This window comes from Phanerochaete carnosa (assembly GCF_000300595.1).
Source record: "Phanerochaete carnosa HHB-10118-sp unplaced genomic scaffold PHACAscaffold_3, whole genome shotgun sequence".
Classification (NCBI taxonomy): Eukaryota; Fungi; Basidiomycota; class Agaricomycetes; order Polyporales; family Phanerochaetaceae; genus Phanerochaete; species Phanerochaete carnosa.
This window is the reverse complement of record NW_006767630.1, coordinates 4,188,427-4,205,781: the sequence shown is the minus strand read 5'-3', so window position 1 is coordinate 4,205,781 and position 17,355 is coordinate 4,188,427. Positions and strand designations below refer to the sequence as shown.

General features: G+C 54.2%; 8 protein-coding genes and 1 non-coding gene across 9 annotated transcripts; 8 read left to right on the top strand and 1 right to left on the bottom strand.

The window, feature by feature from the left end:
* Positions 1 to 168: 168 nt before the first annotated feature.
* Positions 169 to 2,328, top strand: PHACADRAFT_253244 (uncharacterized protein). The gene is made up of 2 exons (XM_007393975.1): positions 169 to 282; positions 624 to 2,328. The coding sequence occupies exon 2, from the start codon at positions 805 to 807 to the stop codon at positions 2,020 to 2,022; it is 1,218 nt and encodes a 405-aa protein (XP_007394037.1). The 5' UTR covers positions 169 to 282; positions 624 to 804; the 3' UTR covers positions 2,023 to 2,328.
* A 118-nt stretch (positions 2,329 to 2,446) lies between these two features.
* Positions 2,447 to 4,210, bottom strand: PHACADRAFT_253239 (uncharacterized protein). Its single transcript, XM_007393974.1, has 5 exons — positions 4,053 to 4,210; positions 3,917 to 3,995; positions 3,715 to 3,860; positions 3,605 to 3,668; positions 2,447 to 3,101 (listed from the first exon to the last, which is right to left on the bottom strand). The coding sequence occupies exons 1-5, from the start codon at positions 4,140 to 4,142 to the stop codon at positions 2,488 to 2,490; spliced, it is 993 nt and encodes a 330-aa protein (XP_007394036.1). The 5' UTR covers positions 4,143 to 4,210; the 3' UTR covers positions 2,447 to 2,487.
* A 193-nt stretch (positions 4,211 to 4,403) lies between these two features.
* On the top strand, positions 4,404 to 6,276 carry PHACADRAFT_117860 (uncharacterized protein; the record flags this gene model as incomplete). Its single annotated transcript, XM_007393973.1, has 7 exons — positions 4,404 to 4,459; positions 4,518 to 4,549; positions 4,610 to 4,733; positions 4,793 to 4,933; positions 4,981 to 5,051; positions 5,106 to 5,242; positions 5,396 to 6,276. Coding segments are annotated over 7 exons (715 nt in total), but the record flags the coding sequence as incomplete, so codon positions are not given.
* A 440-nt stretch (positions 6,277 to 6,716) lies between these two features.
* On the top strand, positions 6,717 to 8,486 carry PHACADRAFT_253235 (uncharacterized protein). The gene is made up of 5 exons (XM_007393972.1): positions 6,717 to 6,912; positions 7,090 to 7,210; positions 7,260 to 7,501; positions 7,549 to 7,646; positions 7,698 to 8,486. The coding sequence occupies exons 1-5, from the start codon at positions 6,793 to 6,795 to the stop codon at positions 8,245 to 8,247; spliced, it is 1,131 nt and encodes a 376-aa protein (XP_007394034.1). The 5' UTR covers positions 6,717 to 6,792; the 3' UTR covers positions 8,248 to 8,486.
* A 367-nt stretch (positions 8,487 to 8,853) lies between these two features.
* On the top strand, positions 8,854 to 9,562 carry PHACADRAFT_253233 (uncharacterized protein). The gene is made up of 3 exons (XM_007393971.1): positions 8,854 to 9,082; positions 9,146 to 9,200; positions 9,269 to 9,562. Exons 1-3 carry the CDS (start codon positions 8,895 to 8,897, stop codon positions 9,545 to 9,547), a joined length of 522 nt encoding a protein of 173 aa, XP_007394033.1. The 5' UTR covers positions 8,854 to 8,894; the 3' UTR covers positions 9,548 to 9,562.
* A 1,479-nt stretch (positions 9,563 to 11,041) lies between these two features.
* Positions 11,042 to 14,052, top strand: PHACADRAFT_207509 (uncharacterized protein). The gene is made up of 5 exons (XM_007393970.1): positions 11,042 to 11,531; positions 11,591 to 12,704; positions 12,753 to 13,032; positions 13,079 to 13,248; positions 13,294 to 14,052. Exons 1-5 carry the CDS (start codon positions 11,049 to 11,051, stop codon positions 13,935 to 13,937), a joined length of 2,691 nt encoding a protein of 896 aa, XP_007394032.1. The 5' UTR covers positions 11,042 to 11,048; the 3' UTR covers positions 13,938 to 14,052.
* Positions 14,053 to 15,304: 1,252 nt separating this feature from the next.
* Positions 15,305 to 15,376, top strand: PHACADRAFT_t38. The gene has a single exon. It is a non-coding gene; the product is annotated as a tRNA-Arg (tRNA).
* A 292-nt stretch (positions 15,377 to 15,668) lies between these two features.
* On the top strand, positions 15,669 to 15,999 carry PHACADRAFT_253230 (uncharacterized protein). Its single transcript, XM_007393969.1, has one exon. The coding sequence runs from the start codon at positions 15,711 to 15,713 to the stop codon at positions 15,927 to 15,929; it is 219 nt and encodes a 72-aa protein (XP_007394031.1). The 5' UTR covers positions 15,669 to 15,710; the 3' UTR covers positions 15,930 to 15,999.
* Positions 16,000 to 16,097: 98 nt separating this feature from the next.
* Positions 16,098 to 17,245, top strand: PHACADRAFT_140813 (uncharacterized protein; the record flags this gene model as incomplete). The annotated part of the gene is made up of 2 exons (XM_007393968.1): positions 16,098 to 16,437; positions 16,495 to 17,245. The coding sequence occupies exons 1-2, from the start codon at positions 16,112 to 16,114 to the stop codon at positions 17,243 to 17,245; spliced, it is 1,077 nt and encodes a 358-aa protein (XP_007394030.1). The 5' UTR covers positions 16,098 to 16,111.
* Positions 17,246 to 17,355: the final 110 nt, after the last annotated feature.

Here is a 17,355-nt window from a genome sequence, read left to right as displayed (position 1 = left end):
GTCTTCGGGCGCACATTTGCAGGCGCCCAAAAGAGCCCCCGCACCAAGTCAAAAGCGCTTGGCCCTCACTCTCTCCTTCCCGCACACCACCACCTGCGCGCCCCCTTCTACATCGCACGACCCTTCACGCAACATGCGTGCCCTTCGATTACTATCCCGCCGTACATCGGCGAAAGCGCCAGAGCCACCTCAGCACTCGACCGCCGACGACCACGTAGCTGCGACCAAGCCGCTGTTCGCGAAAGCCTTCAAGTTGGTGGGCAAGCGGTTCAAGGTTAAGAAGTAAGCTTCTACTCGAGCTATATCTTACTCTTTGCCTTCCGCCTTTTGTTCCTCTTCTCCAGACACTCTATTATTGTGTCACCGGCTTCGACGTGAACACGCCACGCTTGCTACATGGGAACCTTCCCAATCATGAGCATAGACTTTCTCATGTCCTATATGCTCAGCAGCCCACCTATCACAATATTCCGTTTCCGCTACACTCATTTTCTCTCTCTCTATCATCGTGATGTCCCAAAGCGCGTCGTTCAGCAAAGATTATACGCCTACGATTAGCTGCCTTCATTCCGTACATGTATAGCTCTCTGTAGCCTCAGGTCACTAATGACGACGACTCACAGGAAATTGCCTCCACAAGCCCCGGCAACAACGACTAGCCTTCCTCACCTTCCTCCGGAAATCTGGGGTGTGGTCATCAAACACGCCTGTTCCCAGGACTGCGACCTGCTAAACGCGTCACATCAACTCTCCTTCCTCGACGACGCCTCCACTCGCTTCGACTCGTACCGCGTGGCGCTCAGAATGATGCTCGCGCTTTCGCGTGTCTGCAGGGCATGGCACGCGTACGCTATTGAGCATCTCTACGAGTTCATCTGGATATCCAGCGCCGTACAGGCCAAGAAGCTCGCCCACACTCTCATTATGCAAGCCCTTCAATCGCCTACTTGCACCTACGGTTCTTTCGTTCGTCGCATTCACATTCAAACTCCCGTGCTCGAACGTTGCGCTCCTGCCGACCTTTTGTCCATCGTCGAACTCACTCCCAATCTCGTCATCTATTCAGACTATCATTCACTTCAGCGTAGCCTCTACGACGACGGCCCCGATCCACGATGCAGTCCTGAAGCTATTCTGAAGCTTGTTGCGAACCCAAAGATCCGCAGACTTAGCTGGACCAGTTACGGCGATGCGCCATTCCAGCAGCGCATGACACCGCTACTTACAAATTTGGCCATCCAGCTTGAGTACCTTGAGCTGTCCTCGTGTTCCCCAAATTTCCGCGCCATGTTCTCGCAATCGACGACGGCCGGTACGAAGATGGACGTCCGATTACCCTCGCTCAAAGCCCTCAAGGTCTCGCTGGACAATAACACCTTCGCTGTCCTCTCCAGTTGGGACATGCCGAAGCTCACAAACCTTTCGGTACTCTCTTCTGATTTCAGTTACACCGGTCCCGGCTTCGCGTCCTTCTTCCAGGCCCATGGCGTGAAGCTCGTCCAGCTCGAACTTGGCCATTCGTCCTCGCTGATCGAGAAACACTACCTGACAGCGCCGCAACGCACGCAACCAGTGACCCCCGTGCCGCTCGCTACCTGGTGCCCGAATTTGCGAGAGTTTATCTGCTCTGCCGACGCGGAGTGGCACTGGCAGTCTCCAGATTGGATAACCGCACATATCCTCCTCCCTGCGCACCCGAACATCAAATTCATCGGTATCCGCGATCTCGACGCGCGCATGCGCGGTGACCCAGACGGATTCTCGTGCGAGCCTTTCTTCACGCTCTTTGAGCTCCTTGCGAGCCTTTTGCGCAAAGACGCGTTCCCGGAGCTGAAATACTTGCGCGACCTGAGCTCCGAGAGCTACCGCATGCGCTCGTATCGCCCACATCCACGCGTGCGCCAGTTTTGGGAGCGCGTCGTCGAGCTTAGCGGCAAGCGTGGAGTCTGGCTAGAGGACTGCCACGGCTTCAACATCAACATCCGCACTCTCCTCCGTGCTGAGCGGACACATTTCGACTAACGCCCACCCTCATCCCAGACACTCGGATTCCTTCGTATGCTTTCATGTTCTCGTGGTGCATCTCTATCTCCATCATCGCCTAGGCTCATTGTACTATAGCATGGACTATCTTGATACCTCGCCTTCGCTTTTTGTCTTATACTTCAATGCTCTCTTGGATACCCCCGTCATATAGCGCTCCATTACCGCTTCCCACATTCAACTTGTCCGATGCACTTTTATTGTGGCATAACTCCTGAGTCTTCTGCATCCTGTCGCATACGCCCGCCCCTCGGCTGTCGCATGGCCCTTCCATGCGCACCCAACTGTAGCCCTCATCCCCAATATGTTCATACTACCGTCGACTTTATGTCACCGTCAACTAGACTTCAACCACTTAACTTGTGTCTATCTCCACATGCCTGATGACTGGCGGAGAGGGTGAGATGCTATACATTATGAGATTACTCAAGTTTAGATACAACGTTAAACGCCGAGAATCCGCTTCCCCCATTGCCACACCGCAAAACTCACAGCCGTCATCGGTACGATCTTAAGGTATCCGATGCTGAGGCCAACGTAAAACCCGCGCCAGCCCTTCTGCTGCCAAATCGTGCCCACGGTCTCGCCCCATCGCATCCAACGGTCCGGGTGAGTGAGACCGCCGACCTGCATGCGTCGGCGAACGACCTCAAACGGGTAGGAGGCTGTCTGGGAGACAGTACCCGCTACGGCACCGATGATAAGGTCGGCAATGGGCGTCGGGTGGCGCTTCGTGCCCGTGCCGTCGGGTGACGGGGGTATAAATTGGGCGCGGAGGAAGCCCCAGGTGAGGAAGGACGTGCCGGCGTAGGGCACCATGCCTGTAAGAGTGACTGTAAAGCCGCGATAGAACTTGAGGACAGGGAAGCGTGTGAATAATGTGGAGGCAGTAGGGGATGGGGATGAGGACGGCGCCTTTGGAGCTTCACGGTAGACTTCAGACGCAGCTTGAAGGAATGTAGGTTTAGAAAGGCGGCCATTGTTGGTCGATCGAGTGTGGTAAGCCATGCGGACGCGAATGAGATCTAGAGGATAAGTGAATAGTACAGATGTCATTCCTGCGTAGATGGTGTCAGCACGCGTTTGCCATAGAGAAGTAAGTGATGTTGGCCACAGTGTTACGCGGGACCGCAGGCATAGCTCGAGTTCCAGAACAAAGGCATAAGCGCAATGCATCCCCGATGCCACAGAGCTACATGAACAGACGCATCAGATCATGCTGGAACTTCGTCGGTTCATAAGCGTGCTGGCAGCTCTCTGGAGGACAAGTGCAGGGTCCTCGGACACAGCAGCTTTCGGAATGCTTCTAGTAAGGCCCAATGATGTGAGAACAAGACATCCTGCTCCCGACAGCTGACCACCTTCATCTGTTGTCTGGAGGGAGAGTGGGGAGACGACACTATCCAGCGCTTGACGAAGAGAGGCAGGAGCAACCGCAGTCACCCCTCTTCAACCATCTTGGACGATGCACGCATATAGCTGAAGCCCCGCCTTTGTGCTATGCCTGGGAAGTAGGCCGCAACTATCCGCAAGCGATCGAACTCGAGAGACTAATACACACCAGACAGTGCCCCCGCGAGGAATCTTCGCATGTTAGTTTGTTGTGCTCTTGTAGGCATTAATATCTGATGATCATCAGTATATCGTATGCACAAGTAGCAGTAGACCCACATGTTCTATTTGGTCATACGCCATGAACTTAATGGCCGCGTACGGGAAGATACGCAGTAGGGTCGCAGAGTGGCCCTGGAAGAGCCCCATAACTCCGTTCTCTCTGTAGATCTGTGAACCAGCACTGAACGCGCCACTCCATGTTCCTGGCAGGAGAAGTGAGTGCACATACACACAAGCAGGGTGCAGTGAGGTGGCGTACCGGCGTATTTGCGAAAGTCAGGGTTGGATGCCTGGAAGAGGATCTTGACTCTGTCAAGTGGCGCAACCACCGTCTTTGCCTGCATAATCCCAGCTCAGCAGTGTCCCAACAAGAACCAACCTGAGTAAGAGCTCACGACGCAGCCTGCAATCCCCCCCGCCAGTCCGGAGCGTACGATGTAGTGTAGACTCTGCTTGTCATGCTTGACCGCGTCATGGGAACTCATTCGTTGCAGCCTGCGCACAAATTCAGGTCATGTAAGATGTAAGAGAAGAGAAAAGAGCCAGAGGAGGGTGAACGGGCTCCAAGAAGGTGGACTCGGGATTTCGGTTATGTCACCCCCGCATCGGGGTTAGGGTCCGAGGCATTCCCCGCACTCGCGCCGCTGTAAGTGGAGTTTGTGTAGACCCGGCCAACCGCATTGAACGACATCTTCGTCCTTACCAGCTCCGACCTAGATTGCGCCGGAAAACTATCGTAGAACACTGATGTCCAACAAGCCAAAGCCCGAAACGAAGGTCGTGGTGCTGAAGGGCCAAGAAGGTGCGCTTGATGCGTGCGCTCCGTCCGCCATTTCCTGGTGAATCTCATGACCTACCAGCGGAGGACACGGTTCTCGCGTACATCAAACGGGCATGCGAACTTTGTTCCGAGATGTCGTGGATGCATACTTATGAGCCCCGCTGTTGACAGATGAATCGCCCCTTTGGCGCAGTTGATGTCGCCGCGAATCTGAAGGGCGCAGTCCCGAAGACGGCGACGCAAAAAATTCTAGCTGCACTGGCAGAGAGAGGAGAACTGGTACAGAAGACGTATGGTGCGCTCTCTGACTCATGTATGCGGGGACAAAGGGCTTTGGCGACCGGTGTATGCTAGGCAAGACAACATTCTTCGTCGCCAATCAGGCAAATCTCGAGGACATGCCTGTGGAGAAGCTGAAGCAGCTCGAGAACGAGCACAAGGCCGTCGAAGAGGCTAACAAAGCGCTTACGGCCGAGCTGAAGGCTACGAACATAGGTACGCTCCGCAAGCATTGCGCATAACGCCCACTCAGCACCGCAAAGAACTCGCTAAGCTGAAGATAACACCTACGGACGACGAGCTGGAAACCCAGCTACATGGGACTGCAACCAAGGTACGCCGCGCGGCCTAGATGTATATTCTCTCTCTCTCTGAGCGCCCACAATAGATTAGGAAGTGCACCGCCCACCTCGAGCCACTGCGTTCAGGATCGTCGCTGGTCTCCGCCGAAGACCTCGCGCAACTTGACAAGGACTGGACACAATGGCGCGCCGAGTGGGTGCGGCGCAAGAAGGTCTTCAATACGTACGTGCTTCGCCCCACTACCTAACCAGTCTTCTTCTCGGCAGCTCCTGGCAGTCGTTTGAACCTTCATGCTCTATGAACTCTCTGGCCTTGCGACTGGCGCATACATTGACTCTGGGTGCTAACGTACTGGGTTCTACTTGACGACCGCAGGTTCTGGGCTCTGGCGACCGACCCGCTGACACCGCAAGATGCCTCGGCACTCGCTGAGGATCTGGGTGTTGAGAATGACACGAGCGAGCATACGGCGCTAGAAAAGGGTCCGCTGTGCACACCTGCGTCGGTGCTGGGAAAGCGCAGTCGATGATAATTTAGCGTCTGTTCGTGAAAGCCTAGAGAGCACGCGCTGTAGTATATACTCGAGTGCAATGTGGACATGCTGGTATACTTGTTTGAATTTTCGTTGAACACAGACATGTGGAGGAGCCCGCTCGTGCGAGCATCACGAGTCGCCCTTGACAAGCTACACAGCCTGCATTCTGGACGCGTCGGCAGAAGGACATGCCAGAACATTGGGCACCATCAATGAGTGCGACGTCGACAAGGCAACAATGACGTTAAGGCGACAAGAAGATATTTTTGTGATCGTAGAATACGCGGCAGAGTAATATACGCGAGACGCGATCGAGAGACATGCCCGGTCATACGCAGAGAGAGAAACGCAACGCGGGGCGTGATGAGCAGATAAATGGTAGATGTATGCACTAGCCTAATCATCGCTTAAAGGCTCAGGCTCACTGGTGGCGGTCTCATCGCCGGATTTCTTGGCCTTGGCCTGCGGCGCCTTTTCAGCCTTCGGTTTGGGTTCTTGGCTGCGCTTTGGATTTTCTGGCGCATCCTTCCAAAGCGCACCAACCTAGAGAAACACGGTGAAGTTAGCAGATGCTGAAAAGAGAGAATAGTGGGCGCATACAGCCTTCATGATATCCTTTTGGAGAACATCGGGGTGTTCTTCTTTATATTTCCTGAGGTTCTCCTTCATCCATAGATTGTATGCACTTGGGGCGCGGGTGCCTGAGGACGAAGTCAGTCGGGTAGATAGAAGACAGCGCATACACCCACTCTTTCCCTTTGCCTTTGTCTTGCCGTCTTTGACGGCCTTAGTAGCAGCTCTAGACCTCGTCTCTGCAAGCGCCCCTGATGAGACGCATCGATGCCCGGATCGTGAATGACTAACCTGTCGCTGTCTTAACCATCGTGGGGAGTGGAGGCGGTGGTTTCGATAGGGGTGAGTCTTGACGATGGTGGCTGAAAGAAAGAGGAAGCAGTTGAGTGTAGAGCAACGTTCGAGGCTTAAGTACTCCTGGCATGACAGCGTCGAGCGCGGTCACGTGGGATGATCGTGTGCAATGCGCGTGGATCGGTTCTCGGTAGGTGCCGGGAGTAACCAGCTGATCTATGCGGAGTCTGAAATATTTTTTGTATATAAGTTTGAGCGTCACCACCATCGTGAAGACAACGTTCTTTTCTCTTTCTCTCACCGTCTACGTTAGTCCCCGCTGACTCGGTTTCGTCTCCCTCGCGTAACACACAACTAATATCCACGGACAATGTCCCGCGTCACTCTTTCTTTACTCCTGACGGCTGCCGGTGTCGTCGTCGCGCAAGCACCGACCTTCATCTGCAACCCTCCCCTCTTCAGCCTGCAGTTTGACTATCCAAGTGGCATTGTAAGTGTTTGTCCGTCAATTCATCCGCCTACCCATACGACTCCCTCCTACGCCGGCGTAGGCAAGTTGTGCAACCTGTATGAGGGCCGCGATACATGAGTGGCTGAATTCGTCGCCGTCGACCTTCGCTTTTTTGGTTCTGATGGCGGAGCCCTTTGCTAATTGTTTACTTCTCAGCCTCAACAAGTCGAGCCCCAGGCACAGGGCCGTGGCCCTCAGAGTGGATACAATGTGTGTAATTCCACCACCCAGAACCAAGATTCCATGTGTCAGACTGCATTGGTCAACCACATCGACGGTATGTGTTTATTGTTCCGGGGCTTGTGCCACGCTCATGTTGGATGCAGATTTTTGTCTATGGGCTCCGCCTACGGGGCCCACCAGCATTGGTGATTCCGAGGCCGATGAGGTTGCGTGGTGCACCCAGAACAAATACGGTACCCGTCTCATCCCCGAAGGCACCATTACTGGTATCCAGCTCCTTCAGGCGCCCACGTACAATATGATCTTCGCTTTCGTCGATCAGACGAAGCTCAACATGTTCGCCAACGACACCGGAGGCGAACTCGACCCTCGCGGTGCTGATCTCGTGAGTAGTGACCTATGTTTCACAACGCACAGCTGACATCTTGCCAGTGCGGCAACCCCTTAGGTGGTCTTCTCTTCTCCAACAACTTGCCCTTGAGCGGTAATAAGGACAACAGCACCTACACTCAGGTCGGCGACTGGACGCAGTAAGTTCAAATTTTCAATTGCGTGATGGCCTTGATTTAATGAATGTGTAGATTCATCGGCAACGGCATTGCTTGCATGAAATGGTGTGATCCGAAGGACCCCGATGCCGCCAACTATTGCTACAATCAGCTCGACCGCGTTGGCATCGACTACGTTTGTCCCCAAAATGCCCAGAACGGCACTTTCGAGGTTTGCGAATCAGATCCCATGCAGTTCCCTGGCGTCTACGTAACAAACGGCGTCACCACTTCGTACACCCAGCCCCCTGAGTCACTCGGCCCTATCACCACCATGCCGTACTCCGCCAGTATCCCTGCGTCGTCGAACTGTGTGACCTACCAGTCTTCCGACCTTTTCGCGGCGCTCCCCACTATCTCGGGTGCTGCCACTTCCGGTGCTAGCTCTGGGTCTGGGTCTGGGGCCCCTGCTGCGGCCACCGGCAAGCCGAGCAGCGGCGCATCTGCCTCCGGCTCGCGCACTGGCTCTGCTAGTGCTGCTCCCACTGGGGGCTCTGCTCAACCCGGCGGAGCTGGTGCTCTTCGCGCCTCTGCGTTCGCGACTGTCGCAAGCGTTGTCTTCGCCGTTGCCTTCTTCGCATAATGGATACACTCACGTTTAGTTGATGTCGAGTATGTCGATGAACTGGGTTTGGAGGCTCCGTATCACATTACCGGACTACTATTTTCAATACACTTGTTGCGCTAGAATTATGGGCGTGGTGTTTATACCTTAGGTTTTATATACCTTGTTACAAGCAGGGCAGGTATCACATGCTATTCATATTGAACGTTGGGTTGTTCGATGGCGGAATATGATGTTCGTTTGGGTTGTGGTTGGATGTTAACAGACCATGCTGAACGACAAACGTCAACGTTCAAGTACGTTGATAATGTGTGAAATTGTCAACGCCATGTTGCTGACTGTGAGCGGTGCGAAAGGCCTCGTCAACACGTGTCTAGCTCGGCTGATAGTACTTACACGCTCAGCAAGCTCCCTTGTCAATACGACCATCACTGCTGACTAAATGAGTACTGGTGGTAGCAAGGATAAACCAGGCTCCTTCGAACGCTGCAACAATTGCGAGACAAAGGCTGCGAAAGCGGACCTCAAGCAGTGTAGCGGGTGTCGGTGAGCCATAATCTCTCCCAGCTCTGGCCTTGTGACATCCCGTCAAGCTAATGCGCTCCCTCTTAACATGCAGACTCGTAAGGTACTGCTCAAAAGAATGTCAACGCTCGCACTGGCGCATGCACAAGAGAGCCTGCGCAGTTGGCAGCACCACCCGGCAGGAGCTGGCTGAGACCAATCCGCAGGCTCACGACGAAATGACAGCCATCGGCAAGTGGCTTACGTACTGGCGGTCAACGCTGTTCGAGTACGGCTTGTATGCCATGGACTTGGCAAACCATCCGCCAGAGAGGCTGGCGACCCATATGTACGTCAGCGATGGTAGCGTGACGCGCGGAACGTGCTGAATCATCTACGGTGTTTCTCGCAGTGCGTTCGTTGAATTTATATTCGGGGAACCGAGAGGGCGACATCGGTTGCTGCAGGTGCGTCGCCACAGTTGTTTGTCGTACTTTTGGTATGCCATTGAATGGCTTGGACGTTCCGCTACTAGATGCACGCTGCAATGGTTATCCCACGCGAGCGCTTTATCGACATGATGCAAGAGCAAGGCGTCACGAAAACATACGTTGACGACAATCGCGGGCCTGACGTCTTGCAGATTACATTTGTTGTCAACGGACATATACGCACGCTCTGGGCGGCCATCGGCGATCTTGAGTCTTGGCGAAACGAAGACAAGGCGATATCGCGCCGTCGGGCGCAGCAGTGGGCCGAGGTGCTAAGTGAGAAACTTGAGCGTGGACGGCCGTCGATTAGCAATGAATTGTAACATACCTGAGTCGCAGAGTTGGTGATCGGCATTTTAGTAGACGCAGTTAGTCTCTGTTTTGGTAATACTTACCGCCTGGTACATTCTATGGCGTGCAATGACCAGACAGTAAATAATTTGTGAGCATCTATACTCGTTAGAAGCTTACAGTGATAACCTTCTGGCGCTCTTGTTCAAACTCCTGTGTCTCAAGGTCCGAGGGAGTTTACTATAGTACCAGGATTCCAGATTACCCAGGCTTCTCTAGCCTTAGACTTTATCCGATCGTGTATTCTAATGCGACGTCGAAAGCCGTGGGTATACGTGGCTCACGAACCAGTCTGCAAGACGAGTGTTGCAGCCTAAAGATTTCGCTTAGAAAATGAATCCCGGTTAGCATCCGATCGACCACCTCTGTGGTCAATCACGTATGCTTCTCCTGGGAATGGGCAGAAGATTCGTCGGTAACCAGGTCATAGGCTCCATTCAGACATCGGGTATATACAGCGTGCGAATAAAGGTAAGTATCGTAAGCTGAATACGCACTGCAGCAAAAGACGATGCAATGATGGAAACGAAGTGATATATTATGTCCCTCAGCCACTCTGCCCAAGTAGCTCCTCGCCGGGCGAACACATCGTTGGGAACTGTCTTCCAGTCAGCCGCGTAGTGGACGCCACATTTGAAGGGTATCATTGCCGGTGCAGACCTGAAGTACGTCTCCCAGCACGTCGGTGTGGAGCGCGAAATATTACCGACAAGCTCCAGGTGGATTCCGGCACTCCCGTACTTATGAGGAGTCCAGCGAGATCTTTCGTCGGTGCGACATATCCCTCGTTCACCTGCGTTGGCCGACACAATATTAATGTAAGCCAGGTGAAAGTCTAGGAGTGAAGGACGAATGGTTAACCACCTCGTCTGCTCAGACAGATGTAGATGCTTGTGGCTGGCGTCGAGGGACATTCTGGACAAGCCAATGAGATGAATTTGACCGCATGCATGATATTCCGATTTAACACGTGCGTTTTGAGTGGCAGGATGGTTGAAAAGGTCCACAGACACCAGGCCCGGTAAAGTTAGAGCTTCGGCCCAGGCACTTATCCACTTAATCACGTCCTGAAATTTGAACTTCTGATCATCTCTGCTTTTCCAGAAGAGGCGCAGCTGCACTTATACCGCGACCATGCGTCCTGACCATTATATTTCGCGAAGCGTTGATCAGACCGCAGAGTTTAGCCAAGCGCACGTCGAAGTTGAATGTTTTGTTGATATATAGAGACATACCCGCAACCACTGCAAGCCACGAGCACAGCGTTGGTAAAATGAACGCTGCAATTATTGCAGCGATTCTTCTCCGTGCTTGAAGCTTGTTGTAGTTTTGTGAGGTGAGCGTTCAGGCCGAGGGGCGTTTCAATAGCGCATCAAAGTCACGGGCTGTGGCGGATCAGATCCGCCTCTTCCCATTCCTAGGTATTGTACTTACTGTAATACAAACAATTTCGACTGAGACTCAACCACAACGATGACCCTCCCACAAACGCCGACGCGCCGCTTGCGTCGCGGACAGCCTGTTGCCACAGAATCGGCACAGCTTGATTATACTGCCAGCTTTTCCACCCACGACCCCGTATATATCCGAGAGGCGGATGTGTTTCGCGATCTACGCGACTTGCAGCGCCAAGCTATTGAAGACCGCGGCGGCCACAAGGCACTGGAAGGGCTACGGACGAATTTCTACGCGTCTTACAATCGTGGGAGTGGGGAAGAGGTCGGGATTAAGCGAGAGAAGAAGGTGTACAGTAAGCAGCAGGCTGCATTCGAGGAGTTCAACGTCGGCGATACCGTGCTCGTGAAGACCTTGAGCAAGAACTCAGCCGTGGGCGTCATTGTGGCGATAACGAAGGTCTTTTCCGGAGAACAGGAGCGGGGCGCGAATGTGCTCATACATTGGTTTTCGCGGCCGCAAGACCTGGCCAGATTACGCCCCCAGAGGGACATGCTGGAGGTGCGTAACACGCGTTTCATCCACCCTTCTGGTACTCAGTGACGTGTTTGGCCCTATAGAACGAGATATACTATCAGTTAGATGGAACGAGTTTGGTCTCTCCCCATGCCGTACTTGGTCACTGTACTGTCCTCTCACGTCCCAAAACGAACTGGCATCCCGACGACAAGACCTTCGTCTGCCTTTCAGCGATCTATGCGCGCATGAATCTCTACTACGAATTCGAATGGGATCTCTTTCGTGATAATGCTCTCTCAACATTGTCGTCTTTCAAATTCGCTGCCTCGGAGCCCAGTACCTCAAGACTCATCCAGAACCCCTGGGATCGCACTGATTCCTGGGACGTAGCACCCGGGGAGACGCCTGGCACACCAGCGAAGCCGAGGAGCCACTCTAAGTATACGTTCATGCGGACTCTCGAGGATCCGCTCGAAGAGCCGAAATTGTCTGCGATTGCCGAAACGGATGAAGAGGACGACAGACTGGGCTTTGCCGGAAAGAGAAAGCGACGAAGTTGTGAGAACGAAAGGGACGTCGAGCGAACGCGATATAAGGCTGGAGGCGAGGACAAGCTGCCCGTCTTGGGTCTGGACCCAAGCACGCCATCAAAGAAGCGTTCACGACCTGCGGAAAGGCCATCTTCGGGAGGCGGAAGCGACGACTTTGCACCGTCGGACTATCATGACGAGTCAGAACAGGATGCCAGCGACGGCGTCCTGACGGACGAAGACGCCTCTGTGCCGTCCGACCTTCCCGACTCTGATGTAGAGTCACATCCGCACACACCGCACCGTCACGCTAAGGCTGGCTCTGCAGGCTTATGTACACCGCGCCGTCGCGCGGTGGGCTCCTTCGCGGCGCCGACTCCACATTCGAAAGCCGCGCTACGTGCGCGCGCAAACCACAAGCGTGCACGGCAGCTTGCCGTGCGTCCACCTCCTGGTCCGGGACATGCCTCAATACAGGGCACGAACGGAGAGGATATGGACTTTGGCGGAGAGCAAGACCCATGGCTACGAGCGATGCAGGTGCTGCACGTCGCGTCGAGACCAGAGGGCATGGAGGCAAGCGACGAACGAAGCAGGGACATGCTGCCATGTCGCGAGGCCGAGTATGGACGCATCCTCGGCGCAGTTGAGGAATTGCTGGAAGAGGGTAGTGGTGGATGCGTCTGTGTGTGCTATTATTCCTTCGTACTTTAAGTCCTAACAACTACTTTAGATATTTCCGGCGTGCCAGGCACGGGAAAAACTGCGACGGTTCACGCTGCCGTGCGCGCGCTAACGGCGCTATCACAGCAGTCGCTTGTTCCGCCGTTCACCTATGTTGAGATCAACGGCCTGCGTATTCCCGAACCAGGCGCAGCGTATGGTCTATTGTGGGAAGCGGTTAGTGGACACGACGCGACCAAAGATGGACACCTTCGAATAAGTGGCAAGGAGGCGTTGCGTCGCCTTGGCAAGTGGTTCTCTGGCGGAGGTGGACCCGATGGTCACGCAACGTAAGCCACCATCACGTTTTAGAATTCGAAATCTGACCAGACACAGGATTGTGCTCATGGACGAGCTTGACCAGCTCATGACTGCGAAGCAGGACGTCGTTTATAACTTCTTCAATTGGCCAACTTTGGTTGGAAGCAAGCTGATCGTGCTTGCGGTCGCGAATACTATGGACTTGCCTGAGCGAGTCATGAGTGGGAGGGTACGCAGCCGACTAGGTATGTCTTTCGTCATGCTCTCGGTATGCAACTGATCTCGTGCAGGTATGGTTCGTATCAACTTCCAACCGTATACGACACCCCAGCTCGAGGCCATTGTCCGTGCCCGGCTCGCTACTGCGAAGCGCGGGCTGTTCGAGGGCACACCGGACGTCGTCGCCCCTGACGGTATCAAGTTTGCCTGCATGAAGGTCAGCTCGATCAGCGGCGACGCTCGACGGGTGCTCGACGTCTGCCGGCGCGCCGTCGAGCTCGTACAGCCGCAGAAACGTACAGCACGGACGGACGACGTGAAGCAAGTCATTCGGGACATGCAAAACAGCCCGACGGCAGCGTACTTGCGTGAGCTGTCGTTCCACGAACGGCTCCTCCTCGCGGCCATCCTCCGCTGCGTGCGCCGCGAGGGCGTCGACGAGGTGCGGTGGGCTGATATCCAGCACCAGCACCTCTTGCACGTCCCCGTGTTGGCGGGCGTTGCAGATGCGACTAACCGACCGACGCGCGAAGAGCTGCTCATGGTGCTCGAATCGCTCGCTGCATCACGCGCGGTGTTATGCGAAGACGGGCCGCAGGCGACGAGGAAGTCGGAGGACGATCGCAGAGTAATGCTGAACCTGGAGTCCAGCGAAGTGGAGCGCGTGCTTGGCGAGGTGGGCGGGGTGCGTTGGCGGAATGTGCTGAATATTTGATTATAATTGAAAGTGTAGTTGCCTGTTCAGCTGCCTTCTAATCCACGTACTTGCAGCCGTCTCAAACCAGTCCATACATATTATAGGACACCTCGGCCTCTTGTTGTGTTTTTGCAAGCGATCTATCCGGGTCCTGAAAAAGTCAGGTGACGGCTCCGTCACGGCAGTGTTGAATCCCTTGAAGCTCTTTAATTCGTGTTATTCCACGCGTATATATAACCTGTCGACACCGCCACGACAGATACCCAGACAGTAGTCATATTCGAGGGCACAGGCGTGTATAAGACAGCGCTGGCCAAAGAGGTTGGTCCAAATATCGATTCATTCCTTTCTTTCTGTCGACTCGTGTAGCTATACAATTGTAGTTCGCATTAATGTGTACGTAATCTTTTTGCCTTTAAGCCTCCGTGCCAAAATTCAACGTTTGTTTCTTGTGTCGGCTAGAGGAAGTAAATGTTATCTTGGAATATTGATTCGTTAGATGCCGGCAACCGGTGACCACAGAAATACGTCGAAAGCTCGTCGCCGGCAACGAGGCGTGTTTATCATGGCGATCCAAGTTAAAGCTACTGGACAAGGTACACTGTCCTCTTGCTTCGCAATTGCCAGTGTCAGTAGAATCAATAATGCGACGCATAGCTAGACGACCCCGGGGTGAATGGGTGCAATATGGCTCTAGCATCATTCATTCCTCTACATCACTGGCCTGGAAGCTGACAAAGTTGCATAGAGAGGGTTATGCCTTTGCTCTTGCCTACTCTGTAACTTCGCGCTCTTCGTCCAAGCGCATCCCGGAATGTCTGCATCAGCTCATCCACCGTGGACAACATCAGGAAAACCGCATCCCATGTTAGGAATGTTAGGGGATGTTAGAGATGTTAGACAACATCTGCAACCTCTAACAATCTCCCCCAACATGGGGTGTGATTTTCCTGATGAACCCAATCGTCATACTGTCTAGCAACGAATGGCAATACTAGGCAGCGCCGCGGTCTGTGCGCGAGATTGCACGGCGCAGAGCTCGCCGGTACACCCAGCTGTGATTCCGTGGAGACAAGTGTAAAGACAGCGATGAGTATCGATCGTACACCAGTACGGGTCGCAAGATCAGCCTGAGGCTAAGGCGACAGATCGGGGTAGAGAAGGAGATAAGATTACGGGAAATTTTTGGAGAGGCGCAGATCGTGGGTGCATTATCGTGTAAGTCATCGTAGGGAATTAAATTACAGAACACAAGCTCCTCAGGTTAACGAGCCTGCATCTCATGCGTACTTGGACACTGAAATATCTCCCCGCCCGTGCGTAGCGCGGGTCTCTCGTTAGAGAACAGATTTAGAGTATTTATCTAATTACAGTGCAAATTTATCGGCCGCCTGGCGAAATGGCATCGCGTCTGACTACGAATCAGGAGATCGCAGGTTCGACCCCTGCGGTGGTCATTTTTTTTTCTTTTTTCCTTTCCTTTCCTTTTCTCATTCTCTCTCTGCGTCGCTTACTCGCTGCGAGTTATAAGATCCGTGCCACTCCGACTCTCCAAGCCCTTGAAACTTTTCCGAGTCGCAGTTTGGACTGTCTTGAGGTGTTCTTTGTGGTAGATTCGGCTAGCACGGCTGTGCATTGTTCTAAGCTCGTACCGCGACGTGAGCCTCAGTGAGGTTTCCGCGCGGCGTCGCCTCAGCCGGCATAATCTCAGGTGTTTCTCGTGCACATCGCATCCTGATCTGCAAGACAAACATTGCATACAACTGTGAAGTTGATAGCTACCAGTCTGACATGCGTGCATACCCCGATAGAGAGCGCATACTATCCAGAAAAGAACACGGCTCGGGCTTCCTCCCACTGGCCTGCAATATTCGTTACGGCACATTGCGCTGTGGACATGTCCATCCTGTAACTCCAGCCTTGCCCTCTCCCATGGATGCTCCTGGTTTATTGCTGGGCTGGTTGTTTTCCGGAGCATCCTGCGGCTACACGGTGCGTTTGTATCGCTAGACGTGGACTAGCAGTCCAGCATTGTGGAACACTTGAGCCTCCTACTGGTACACATTCAACGCAGAGCGCTCGCGCGGTGATCCTGTACCCGGTCTGATAGAACTTTATGTGAAAAGCTGTGCTCGCCGGTGCCACGCTATATATCCGCCGTGACGAACCGCTAATCCTTCCTCTTCCCTCGCATGTCGAACTCCTGCGCAGCAGTCGTCTACGCCGAGCAGCTTGTTAGCCGCGGCTACGGGCTGCCTCTCTGGCACCCGGAGCCTGCAGAGCCGTTTGGTGAAATCGAGATCGGAGACGTCGGCTACGTGAGCGAGGGCACATTCATCCGGCTTTTCAATGTGCTGCGCCCTGTGGATGACCCTATTAATGCGGATGGAGTGCCTGAGGGGTTCGTCACGCTACGACCTAATCCACGTCTCTTGCGATCCGGCGAGCAGCACGTATCTCCTGGCCCAATCTGTACGACAACGACGACGTACCGAAAAGTGGGCGTAGAAGCGGAAGGGTCCAAGTGAGTATATCTCGTCCTGCTTCAGATCAAGATGGCTGATCCCTCGAGAAGTGCCGTTGCGGCATCATACACCTTTAGCTGCAATAGCAGTCGCGGCGCCGTCGCTGTTCTGGGGGACAGCGGACATCAGCAGTGGTACCTGCGCAACCGGAGCTTCCGGCAATACATCGCGAAGTACCACTCCTCTTGGTACGACTTCGCCGTGGCAAAGGACCATGACATTGCACCCGAATCGCTCGTGCTCGTCTCGGGCTGGCTCAAGACATCGGAGTGGGCGATCGCGACGTTCTCGAACCAAGGAAAGGCCCACGATATGTCGCTTAGCGCCTGCGCAGGCTCGTACGCGTCAGCTGCCTTCGAGATCTCTGCGGGCACGGAGGTGCAGATGTCCGTTGAGCAGCGCTCTGGTCCACCCGAGAAGGCTGGAGTAGCGGAGGGCCGCTTGCCACATGATCAATGTCTTTTCCTGAGGTACTACAAGCTCAAGAACCGCGCGCTCGGCAGGCCGAAGGTGTCTCTGCAAGCTGACGCAAGAGACGTGCAAAGTCCGTGGCAAGAATCGCTGCCGTCGCACCGGCACAACAGGGGCTCAACATCGAGCGGCACGGGCAGCCCATCAGGATCTTCACGATCGTGGCTCTCACGCCTCTTTGGGGAGCAACGGTCGACAGGCCGCCCGAACCCATGGCGTAAAGCCAGCTCGACGGGCTGGAGTAGCGGCAAATCAGGTTTATCGCAGGTGGAGGAGATGCCACGGGCGGATGACTTGGAGAGCGTGAGTATTAGCGAGTCTGGTGTGTGAACGTGTCACTAATAGCGACGCAGGCTTATGATCCTATCGACTGCATGCTAGACTACATCTTAGAAGTACGCAGCCTCGTTGATCCTCGTGAAGCGGCACCATGCTGACCG

Coding starts and splice junctions, on each gene's coding strand:
- PHACADRAFT_253244 (XM_007393975.1), top strand. CDS start 805: ATGATGCTCGCGCTTTCGCGTGTCTGCAGGGCATGGCACGCGTACGCT.
- PHACADRAFT_253239 (XM_007393974.1), bottom strand. CDS start 4,142: ATGAGTTCCCATGACGCGGTCAAGCATGACAAGCAGAGTCTACACTAC. Junction 3,996..4,052: donor GGGGGATTGCAGGCTGCGTC/GTGAGCTCTTAC, acceptor GGGATTATGCAG/GCAAAGACGGTGGTTGCGCC. Junction 3,861..3,916: donor TGACTTTCGCAAATACGCCG/GTACGCCACCTC, acceptor TTCTCCTGCCAG/GAACATGGAGTGGCGCGTTC.
- PHACADRAFT_253235 (XM_007393972.1), top strand. CDS start 6,793: ATGTCCCGCGTCACTCTTTCTTTACTCCTGACGGCTGCCGGTGTCGTC. Junction 7,502..7,548: donor ACCCTCGCGGTGCTGATCTC/GTGAGTAGTGAC, acceptor ACATCTTGCCAG/TGCGGCAACCCCTTAGGTGG. Junction 7,647..7,697: donor CAGGTCGGCGACTGGACGCA/GTAAGTTCAAAT, acceptor ATGAATGTGTAG/ATTCATCGGCAACGGCATTG.
- PHACADRAFT_253233 (XM_007393971.1), top strand. CDS start 8,895: ATGCACAAGAGAGCCTGCGCAGTTGGCAGCACCACCCGGCAGGAGCTG. Junction 9,083..9,145: donor GAGAGGCTGGCGACCCATAT/GTACGTCAGCGA, acceptor TGTTTCTCGCAG/TGCGTTCGTTGAATTTATAT. Junction 9,201..9,268: donor GGCGACATCGGTTGCTGCAG/GTGCGTCGCCAC, acceptor TTCCGCTACTAG/ATGCACGCTGCAATGGTTAT.
- PHACADRAFT_207509 (XM_007393970.1), top strand. CDS start 11,049: ATGACCCTCCCACAAACGCCGACGCGCCGCTTGCGTCGCGGACAGCCT. Junction 11,532..11,590: donor CCCAGAGGGACATGCTGGAG/GTGCGTAACACG, acceptor TTGGCCCTATAG/AACGAGATATACTATCAGTT. Junction 12,705..12,752: donor GGGTAGTGGTGGATGCGTCT/GTGTGTGCTATT, acceptor CAACTACTTTAG/ATATTTCCGGCGTGCCAGGC.
- PHACADRAFT_253230 (XM_007393969.1), top strand. CDS start 15,711: ATGCGTGCATACCCCGATAGAGAGCGCATACTATCCAGAAAAGAACAC.